Source organism: Physella acuta, unplaced genomic scaffold (genome assembly GCF_028476545.2).
Source record: "Physella acuta isolate Inbredline_101_S28 unplaced genomic scaffold, ASM2847654v3 ptg001554l, whole genome shotgun sequence".
In the NCBI taxonomy this organism is placed as follows: Eukaryota; Metazoa; Mollusca; class Gastropoda; family Physidae; genus Physella; species Physella acuta.
This window is the reverse complement of record NW_026733069.1, coordinates 283334-294933: the sequence shown is the minus strand read 5'-3', so window position 1 is coordinate 294933 and position 11600 is coordinate 283334. Positions and strand designations below refer to the sequence as shown.

The 11600-nt window shown below is 38.0% G+C and overlaps 1 protein-coding gene across 1 annotated transcript; it reads right to left on the bottom strand.

Moving 5' to 3' along the window:
• Positions 1-1647: 1647 nt before the first annotated feature.
• LOC131928837 (uncharacterized) lies at positions 1648-10752 on the bottom strand. Its single transcript, XM_059284973.1, has 14 exons — positions 10631-10752; positions 10232-10373; positions 9014-9123; positions 8747-8861; positions 8134-8261; positions 7094-7193; positions 6322-6449; positions 5879-5972; positions 5561-5676; positions 3530-3629; positions 3259-3383; positions 2959-3058; positions 2519-2649; positions 1648-1827 (listed from the first exon to the last, which is right to left on the bottom strand). The coding sequence occupies exons 1-14, from the start codon at positions 10659-10661 to the stop codon at positions 1751-1753; spliced, it is 1497 nt and encodes a 498-aa protein (XP_059140956.1). The 5' UTR covers positions 10662-10752; the 3' UTR covers positions 1648-1750.
• Between the last annotated feature and the right edge of the window lie 848 nt (positions 10753-11600).

The following is an 11600-nucleotide window of genomic DNA, read 5'->3' as shown; positions in this document are numbered from 1 at the left end:
AAAAATTTGAATGTTTCTGTCATTTACTTTAATTAATAATCAATAAAGACTTAATTTCATGATCATTACGGCATAAAAAAAAAACAAAATCTGCTCATGATCTTCTAATTCGAACTTTGGCCGGTCGTCCCTAGCCAGATGATCTTCTAATTAAGACTTTGGCCGGTCCACCATGGCCAGTCCGAGGACTGGCCGGCCAAAGGCCGAAATCAAGAGCTATTTCAGACTTTGGCCGAAATCAAGCAAAGTTTCGGACTTTGACCGACCTATGGGAGGCGATATTGGCCAATGCACGGATTGTCCGGCCAATCCTAGCATTGGCCGACTTCGGGCTTTGACCGTAACATATATATATATATATATATATATATATATATATATATATATATATATATATATATATATATATATATATATATATATATTAATACTAATAGTTTCGCTGTCTGTGTATCTATCTGTGTATCTATCTGACAAGAACGCTATAGAGAAAACACAAGCAAATTAAAAACATGCATAGTAAAACGGAAGCGAAACATGACGTCACATTGGAGCATATAGTAGAAATTAGTCTACAGCCGGAGAGTGCACACAGTAATATGACGTCATTGATTCTCGAGTAAGCATAGAATTAAAAAGACAATTTTGTCTAATCTTAAAAGTGGTTTGCGTGAAGAGTTTCTTTCATACAATTCTTCGGGTAGGCGCGAAACCCATCCCCCGCGTAAGAACGTCTAAGCCGAACCCCCCCCCCCCCCCAACTCAAAAGAAATGTCGTCATCGATACTCTATAATAAAATTACAGCCTAATTCATGTGTCTAATCTAAAAGGTGGTTTGCGTGCAGTTTCTTTCATGCAATTCTTCGGGTAGTGGCTAAGCGTGACACCAGTGTTTCTTTCAGACTTTTTCCTCCCCGGAGGGAGGAACTTTTTCTAATCTAAAAAGTGTTTAGCGTGCACAGTTTTTTTCATGTATCTCTTCCGGTAGGGGCGAATCCCCGCCAAGGTTCTTCCTTTAGTTTGTATGATCTACAAATGCGACCAGTGTTTCTTTCAGACTTTTTCCTCTCCGGAGAGGGATGGGGGTACTTGAAATTTTCGGGGGCGGGGGTAGAATTATCTGGGAGGGGGCGGACACTGGAAAAAGTATATAATTATATTTCGTTGAATGGGACGGTATACATTTTGGGGGGGGGGGGTTGGTTTTAGTTTAGAGAAAATAGACAGCACTATCAACCTAGCGCCCGTTGTATCCTTCCTCAACGGACCATTTTTCTCGTATATATATGTTCAAGCAATTAGCCTGTATACATACGACTAACAAATCATTCTTAAATTAAAGTTATTTGAGACTTCTCATCCAGGTAGGCAGCTGTTGGACACAGCGGGCTGAAGACGTGAACAGCTGCATTTCATGCCTTTCATACATTGCTAAAAGTGCTCAGAAATAAATATATATAAATGTTCATACATCGACAATAAACAATTTCTTACAACATTTAAACGGTTCCATCAATTCAGGAAAACACCGTTATTTTTGAGATTAGGTATTTTGTATTTATTTACAAAGAGTATTTTTATTGTGATGCAAACATTCTCTAAAACTTCAAAGTCGCACTGAAGTAAAAAAGACAAAAACAACACAATTATTAAAAAAAATTATTTATTCATATAGGTGTAATATCACATTCAATGCTGAACTTAATAATAATTTGTATTAAAAATGAACTAAAGATATGATTTGTTTTATTACATGAAATATGAAAATGTCCTGATGAAGATCGCGACCAGGAAAAACATGGACACTTGGATTTGAGATGCAGAAGCTGTGAAAAAAATATATTTTGTTAAAATTGTGTAAAAGTCATCGAGAAAAATAAAGATCAAACATACAGCCTCAAGGTTTAGGAAATAAAATATTTATGGAAGGGTAAAACGATATTAGCACTTGACAAAGAAAACCGTGAAATGGAAGGACATTTTTAAAAGATGTAAGCCAGAAGAAAAGAAAATTGTGTTTAGAGCAAGTTGCATAACTGTATATTTCATATTTTGACAAATGTCAAATCCTTACTGCAGTCTATTATGGAAGAAAAAGCAACCTGATTTGACAGACCCAAGAGTTGGTGGCTATAATGATATTTATGACGGGCTTTGAGCTTAAGGTGCGCAAACGTCTATTTTCTGTTAGTTGTGCATGTCAGTGTTTGTGTCAACTTTTATGTCCCTGTCTGTGTCAATACTAATATCAGTGGTTTAATGTATTAGTGCATTGACAAAGTATTTGTATGACATAATTATACTCCCATACAGAGTTAGAGTGTGTGTGCATGATTTACCCACACAGAATGATTTACATTTCCTCTACTTCGAGTAGTATGTAACTTACATCTACGCACATATTTACTTATAACACCCCTCCCCCCACAGAAAAATGTACATCCCCCACCACACAGATTTACTTACACTCCCCACCACACAGATTTACTTACACCCCCACCACACAGTATTACTTACATCCGCTACCACACAGAGGCTTGATGACTTTGTTCAGCTTGTCTTCATACCCAGAGGCGGCACTGCTGGTTGATCTGCATGTGGAATCTTGTCTCAGACCGTCAAAACAGGTAACGCCAACATTGGCACGTCTGGGGCAGAACAAGTTCACTTGTAAGGTTTGGATGGCGGTGTAATGTGTAATGTGAATGTAATGAAAATGTGCGTAATGTGGATGTAATATTCTAATGTACACAGCAGACTGGATCAAATATTTAAGCAACTCAACCTTTAAATTGTCAATAAAATGTAAAACATTCTACTATGTGAAACCAACTGCAAGTTTCAAAACTTTAATTTAAAAAATTAATTTCCTTTTTAAACTTTGTAATGTGGAAAGTTTTTACATGTTTTCGATAGAAGAAGAGCAAAGAAAAAAAATTGAGACAGAGGTCACTGACCTGCAGAACTCGTCCTTTTGCATGTCCTTGCTGACCGAGTTGACGAAAGTTTCTGTGGCGGCACACACTCTCATGCGGTCGTTGCAGGTTCCGATAGCAGCTGGAGAAAGATTTTGTTCATTTATTTTTCAACTGATTTACTGTAGTTAATAATGGGGTACACGTGTAGTCAACAAATGTAGCCCATCAAGTTAAACATTTTTGATGCACTAGCGGCCAATCAAGCTATATATTGATGCTGCACTAGTGATCATAAAAGTTATACATTGATGGTGCACTAGGAGAAGATAACCCGATTACCTCCACAAGCAGGAGCAATGTCCACACCAAGTTGTGTCTCAGTGTCACTGACCAGGACATTTTCTTTAGAGCAAAGGGGATCTCTCCTGACAAAGTCAAAGCACTTCACGGCAGTGTTCACCTTCCTGCAAGGAAAAAAAGGTTTTATATATATATATATATATATATATATATATATATATATATATATATATATATATATATATATATATATGCATTTAATTACAATGCAGTGTTACTAGATCTAGAAACACAATGTGAAGGTACCAACCCGCAGAATGTAGTTTTGTCTGTGTTTGTGTTCATGGACTTGAGAGCTTCCAGATTGTTGACACACACCATGATACGATCAGCACATGACCCCACGGTGGCTGTAGGCAAGAAATTTTAGAAGCACTAAGAGAAATTGCTGTGTATTTTCCTGCTTTGTTAGGTTTATATATATATATATATATATATATATATATATATATATATATATATATATATATATATATATATATATATATATATGTTACGGTCAAAGCCCGAAGTGCGGCCAAAGCGCGGATTGGCCGGCCAATCCGCGCATTGGCCGGCTCTCTTGGCCAAAGTCCGAAGAACTTAGCACTAAGATCGTATTTCGTACATTGGCCGGCCAATCCGCGCACTGGCCGGGACGTACTGGCCAAAGTCCGAAGCGCTTAAACTTAACAGCGTATTTTGTACATAGGCCGGCCAATGCGCGCACTGGCCGGGATGTCCCGGCCAATGTTCTATTTAGACTAAATTGTGATCGCATTTTCATTATTCTGGGTGCGGTTTCATTGAGAGTAACGTATTGTTTAGTTCTTGTTTATATAGCATTCTATATGCAAGGCGACATGGATCAAAAGGGCCGTCAGACCATGAGACAGACATAGCAGATGGCTGTCAAAAGAAAAAAATGTAAATCCATGTTAGTTTCCATATATGGACTCTCGATAAAAAAGTTACTGAGGAAGATCTTGAGAACATTGAACAAGAAATGGAGGTTGCCATAAATGCAACGACATCCTCAGCTAACACATCTACTGCCGTGGCGGAACGCCCAGACCAGTTGCGTGGCAATAATGTGGCCAACAGATTCTATATAGTTTGTGAAAAACATTGTAGTGCAGCTCATTCTTTTGGATCCTGTGGCAACGATGTCCATGCTATTTGTGGAATACCCAATGAAGCAGACAAAGGGTACGGAGGGAACATTACCTGCAGATTGTGTCACAACAAACAAGACATCATGGAACACAGATCAGCAGCTCATACTGGCTTGCAAACTCAAGGTGCTAAGATGCTTAAAACATCAAATACAAAATTTAAAGATGGTGAAGTGGGTGACAATGTACGCATCCGTTTTCCAGATGTTGACAGAGGTCACGGTGATCCCCGAAGCGTGATTGCAGTTGTCATGAGCGTCGAGGGCGGTTTCTACAAATTAGGAACGGAACATGGTGCTCTAAAACAACTGTATGCTAGAAGTGTTTTCAATTCTTCACGAAAAACTGCTCTTATTGTCGTCAGTTGGCACTGAGGAAAAATCACTACGAACCATCGCATCTTCACAAACATTGACTGGGGGCCAAGGCTACACTCGCTGCAATGGCACAACTAAGTGCACAATAAATCGCTGCAAGTGTAAAAATAACAAGCTGCTATGTAATTCTAAATGCCATAAAAGTTCAACTTGTTGTAACAAATGATGATATTGATAGATTGAGACTATATTACAATAAAAAATTTGAATGTTTCTGTCATTTACTTTAATTAATAATCAATAAAGACTTAATTTCATGATCCTTACGGCATTAGAAAAAACCAAAATCTGCTCATGATCTTCTAATCCGGACTTTGGCCGGTCGTCCCTAGCCAGATGATCTTCTAATTAAGACTTTGGCCGGTCCACCATGGCCAGTCCGCGGACTGGCCGGCCAAAGGCCTAAATGAAGAGCTATTTCAGACTTTGGCCGGTCCACAATGGCCAGTCTGCGGATTGGCCGGCCAAAGGCCGAAATCAAGCAAAGTTTCGGACTTTGACCGACCTATGGGAGGCGATATTGGCCAATGCGCGGATTGGCCGGCCAATCCTAGGATTGGCCGACTTCGGGCTTTGACCGTAACATATATATATATATATATATATATATATATATATATATATATATATATATATATATATATATATATATATATATATATATATATATATATATATATATATATATATATAGTGAAATTAAAACGTTACAATCAAGTGCACCGAAAACCAGCCGGAAAAAAAACTTACGGCAGTTGGCTTTCGTTTCTTCCGTCTCCAGGTCCGTCCTCAACTTGTCGATCATGGCCTTGACCGAGTCTCTGCAGGCCAGACCAGCTGTACACTCCAGGAATCTGGCCGACACGCTGTAACAAACAAGTGGTTACATCACAAAGATGGTGCCGACAATATTTAACCAAGTGCAACAGTCATACATATGACATCAAAGACATGAAATCAGACACCAGACACCAGACACATAACACCACTGTCATATTACATCAGACAATTGACAACAGAGGCATGACAATAACATCACTAGACACCGATGTCACCTGCTTAACTTACTTGCACTGTGTAGCGACGTCTGCGTTAGGTCCCAGCATTACAAGATCAGACTTGCAGTCGTTCAACTCCGTAATACAATCTGTGCTCTTTGGACCTGAGGATGAAGTATTTACTCGTGTTGCTGGCATCCAAATTGAAAGGAAATTAACGCTTTAGCTGAACTTCTTCCTCGAAGAAATTTCCACAAAGTGTTTACATGAATGACAATGATGAAACGTTTTCAACTAGTAGTTTACTTTATTATGAATTCGTATATTTTAGAAAATGTTAATGAACAAAGGTAATAAAAATAATGCACTTTTTGACAAAAAGAGACTTTTGTAGAAAAAAGAAAAAAAAAAGCATCAATGTTTTATTACAACAGCAAAAGTTGCACTACAAACGGAGGCAAATAAAAAAAAGTAAAATTTAAAACGTAAAAGTAAAATGGGCCAACAACTTACTACAGTAGTGGTTGACGTAGGCTTTGATGCTGTTGACCATTTCTGTTGTCATTGTTGAGCCGTTAACAGAGGCGCAGGCCAGAGATTTGGCGTTTGCGTCCACACAGTTGAGAGATTCTGCGGATTGTCTGGAAGGATTTTTTTTTAAATTTTAGCATCGACCTTGACATTGATACCTAATTACTAAATAACCAGTAAATTATTTAAATTGGGTTAGGTCAATAAATGGTTTACAAATTCCATTATGTCAAGGTAATTTATGCCAAAAAAGTAGAAGCGATTGAGGACTAGGTACAAAGTTTGAAATATTTATTTGTAATGTGTAAATAAACGTGTAGACAACATCGTGATAACAGATGCATGTACACTTGAATGAAATGTTCCGATATGGAGTGTGAAACTGTTTTTCCATTTGGCGTGTTTGTGAATGTAGTTTTTAGTGTCTCTCACTGATGCGAGTAAGGGTGTCTCTGCTTTTCTAGTGTAGTAGTTGTAGTGGGTGTGGTGGGTTATTGCAAGTATAGTGGTTGCACTCGATATGGTAATTACAGTTGCTGTAGTATGTGTGGTAATTTAGTGGTTGTAATAAGTGTGGTAATTTAGTGGTTGTAGTAAGTGTGGTTATTTAGTGGTTGAAATAAGTGTGGTAATTTAGTGGTTGTAGTAAGTGTGATATGTATACTGCTTGTAGTAAGTGCGGTATGTATAGTGGTTGTAGCTGGCAGGCTTTTAAGCTATACGCCAACTTCTAAACAACAAATCACAAACTTACGCGCAGGCAGTGGAAAAGTCTTTCTGTGTGCTGGAGCTAGTTGTGATGTCTTTCACCAGCTGGGTCGTGCATTTACCGAGAGTTTCAGCACATTGTCCCTCTTAAACAAGATAAAATGCGGCGTTCGATTTTTTTATTATGCTTTTATTACGTCCACTATGTATGTGTGACTCCCCAAATATTGGACTTTTAATTTAACACACTTTCCATTTTTTGATTGATCTAAATTTGACATAGTGGTTGATCTTGGATAACAATGCAAGTATATCTAATTTTTAATTTAATTAAAGGGTTTTGTTGGATAATTTAATTTAATGATTACAATATTCAGTTATAAAAGGGGAGATAACAAGAAAAATATACTGAACGCTCACTTTTGGAGAATATATTACCTTATATTGTGAGTTCATTGATTATGTATAAGTTCTATGAAATAATATAAAACAATTCAATCTCCAATAATAGACTACTAGTAGGAGAGTTTGAAAAGGAAGCAGTTTCCGAAATAATCGGGGGAAAAAGACGGCGATGGGTGGGGCACATCCTAAAATGAATCCAGATGACATCTCTAAACTGGAGGTCTCAAGGAAAAAGAATACAGGAAATACCAAAGGTGACGAGGTGGCGTACAGCAGGGAAGTAGCTGGCAGAGGCAGGACTATCATGGTGGAGTGCCAAGAAAATTGCCGATGACCGAGAAAAGTGGAGGGAGCTTTCTGAGGCGGCCCATTGGTTTTTTGGCATAAAAAGGAAAATTAGATGAATATCTTATAAGACATATCGTTAAAAATCTTGGCATCGTTTATGTTATGGAAAACACCAGTGTAGGTACGAGTACCACGATTTATTTACATGTTGAGCTGGTTTTTAAAATCACGGGTTAAATTTTAAAAAAAAATCACCTGCAGTTTTATTTTTAAATCGCTAGCACTAAAGCCTTAATTTTAAACGCATGATACCAGTTTTTTAACATTTTTAAAATGAAAGTCCTTTGACCCCACCCCTCTCTATGTGGATGTCATAAATGGATGAGTACTTACTGCATCCATCGAGCAGGCTATCCTCGTCAAAGGAGGAGATGACATCCTGGATCATCCCGGTAACAGAGGCGGAGCAAATGTTAGCAGCAGCCAGATCTTGATTGCATTGTGTGAACTGTATCAAAGCACTGAAAGGTAAAAAAATTATTTCATACATTTTGTAATGGATTGTTGATGTAACAAACAAAATTGTTTTAAAATACAAAAAAATTTGAATTTGATATGAAAAACGTATTTTTTTAGAAATGAAATCTGTGATAGAAAGATAAAGTTTAAATATCTAATACAAAATAATCAATCTTTTCACATGCCGTACAATGTGACAAATTACGAGGGTAAATCTAGGTTTGGAGCCTGCGTCCTCAATAGTTCTAAAGTACACACAAAATTAAAAGTTAAGCTCATTTTTTAAAGCCGAATAATATATTACTAATTAGTGATAACTAAATCAACAGCCATATCAACATTGATTTAGACAATATTGTCATTTAATATCCACATTGATAGTATTGACTGACCATTATGCCATTCAATACTATACTATTATTATAGGAAATTTCACGTAGTTTTTCTACTGTAGATCTATACTTCCTGGCACTTAGCATCGACTTACGGGCAGGCCTTTGTGCCTTGGTTGTTCCTGATGTCGCCCTCAATGGTGTAGAGGCTAGTCATACAGGTGCCGAACTGACTGGCACAAGGGGTGACTAAATTCTGGCCAGGTTCTCCTGTAATACAGAAATAGGTGTCGCCTTATGCTTACAACAGTTTAGAAGGGGGGGGGGGACTTTAAAAACTTTATTCCAGTCCCTTTAATCTCACCACAGTTTATAATGGGAGACAAACTTTAGAATCTATATACAAGTCCCTTTAATCTTACCACAGACTCCGTCTACCGTAGTTTTGACGAAAGTTTTGAAAGATTGGAGCTCGCTACATTGATCGCCATTTGGTATGTTGTTGAAACAGTCCGTCATTGTTCTGTAGGCTCTGGAATAGAGATGACATCTCAGTCAGACATCTGAATGTTTGATAAGTCAAATAGTACAGGTCAAGCCCAAAACAAGGAGAAATGAGATAGTTTAGGTAAGTCAGAAACTGAAGGCCAAATTAAAGAGTTTAGGTAGGTCAGAAACTAAAGGCCAAGAAAAAGAGTACAGGTTAAGTTAAAAACTAGATTGCAGATAGCGTGAATAAGGTTATGCAAGTAATTTAAATATAATACATTTTGAAGAAAATAAATAACATGCTTTTTTACAGCCTGCAGCAAGTCAACTTACATTCCTCAGCTAGAAGAAATTTAGCGAGAAGCGAATTCTCTAAGGGAAGAAGACTACAGTCCTAGTATGAAGACCAGTAGTCCTTAACTATAAGAGTGTTGGTCAAGACTTTCAGCTATGGACAAAAACTTATAGCCATAGGGAAGTCTTGGGTCTTGCAAGAAGGCAACGAATCCTGAAATAGAACTTACATCTAGAAGATGTACAGAAATTGAAAAAGAAGATGAATTATCCTAAGGAAGAAGACTCCTGGGCAAGAAGGCCAGCAGACCTAAACTATTAGAGTCTTGGCCAATAAGACAAAGCAATGGACATAAAGACTTACAGCCCTAGGCTTGAAGACTTTCAGAAATGGACATAAAGACGTACAACCCTGGACAAGAACACTTACAGCAATGGACATAGAGACGTACAACCCTAGACAAGAACACTTACAGCAATGGACATAAAGACGTACAACCCTGGACAAGAACACTTACAGCAATGGACATAAAGACGTACAACCCTAAACAAGAACACTTACAACAATGGATATAAAGACGTACAACCCTAGACAAGAACACTTACAGCAATGGACATAAAGACGTACAACCCTAGACAAGAACACTTACAGCAATGGATATAAAGACGTACAACCCTAGACAAGAACACTTACAGCAATGGGGAAAGCTTGGATCTGGCAAGAAGGCAACCAATGCTAAACTAGAAGACTTACACCACTGGAATAGAAAACTTACAGTTCCGGGTACGATCAGTTACAGCCTTAGGCAAGAAGACTTACAACAACATGGAAAGCAGCATTGGGCACAAATACTTACTTGCATCCTCCAAGGAAATCATATTCATCGAGCTTCTTCCTGACCAAATCCTTAGAAGCGAAGTAACATGTTTGAGCGGCCCTACCGCAATCAGTTGTGGGATTGGGTGGATTGGATTGGGCCAGCGAGCAGCCAGCAATGGCTAAAGAATTGTTTATATTTCAGGTTAATAAACATTGTTAAAAAAACATTTTCAATAAACATTGTTATTGAAATCACTTTTAAGCTCAATAACAAAAGAAAAAAGGAGGAAATTAGATATTTAACGATTTTGATTAATTAAAAGAATAAATGTACATGGCATCCTCATTTTTAAAAAAAAAGTAGAATAATTAACACAAAAAGATTACACATTCCTTTAATTGTTGGCTATCACATTGTTACATGTAAAAAACTTACCGAAAATTACTAAAACTACAGCGGGAACCATTTTTGTGACTTTCCCCTCGAACTGTGTACAAAATGTGTTGAGGGGCAGATCCCGTCACCTACGTAATTTCTTCTTTGGTCCCTAACTTCCCAGCGAGCCAACACAAGCCAGATAAATATCTTATCAAATCAGCTGATAAAACTTCAATTCAGTGTTTAACTTATTCTTTTGATAATAAATATCTATGATGAGCATACATTTTTATAAGCAGTTCGAATGTAACAATATATTATGTAAAAAATGTATTACTTTAGGTATGGGCTTGAAGAAAAGCGAACACAACGTTTTAAGAGGATTTCATGAATACGTTACAAATTCTGGCGCTATATTTCTTGAAACGTTGTTTTTGTGGCTATGTTTGTCCACACTACAGCACAGACGCCCCAATGCTTGCTGTATGAAAGCCCCGTATTAAGAATCCACCGTAATAGTTTTCTCGGGCGTAGTTGGGCTCGCTCGGAAGCCACCGTATGCCGGGTGCGACCACTGGTTCAATAAAGTCATCGGTTGTAGTGGCCCATCATGTCCCTTTTGTATGGCACTCGTTACAACGAACGTAGCCGCCAATTGTAATCATATGGGAGCCCTGAGCGCACACAGTCACCCGACCAACTGGACACCGGTGTGCACCTAGTGCTGTTTGACGATTGAATCAAGTAGTACAAGACCCTCTGTGTAGGACGCCCAATCAACATACTCTGGGCGTCAAATCGCACACTACCTGGGGTCATCACTCCTCCGGGAAACCGACGGACGCCACAGATTTGATTAGCGTTTTCATTACTTGAAGGTTTGTTTACACCAGTGAATGTTCTGAGTATTTGTGTTCTAACGTTACTGCAGTCGCTTTTCTTGTAGCAACACTCTTTGCTTTCTGGTTGTATATTTTCTATTTTTATGTGTTTAAACCGCTGTCAACAACTGAATAATTTATTAGAA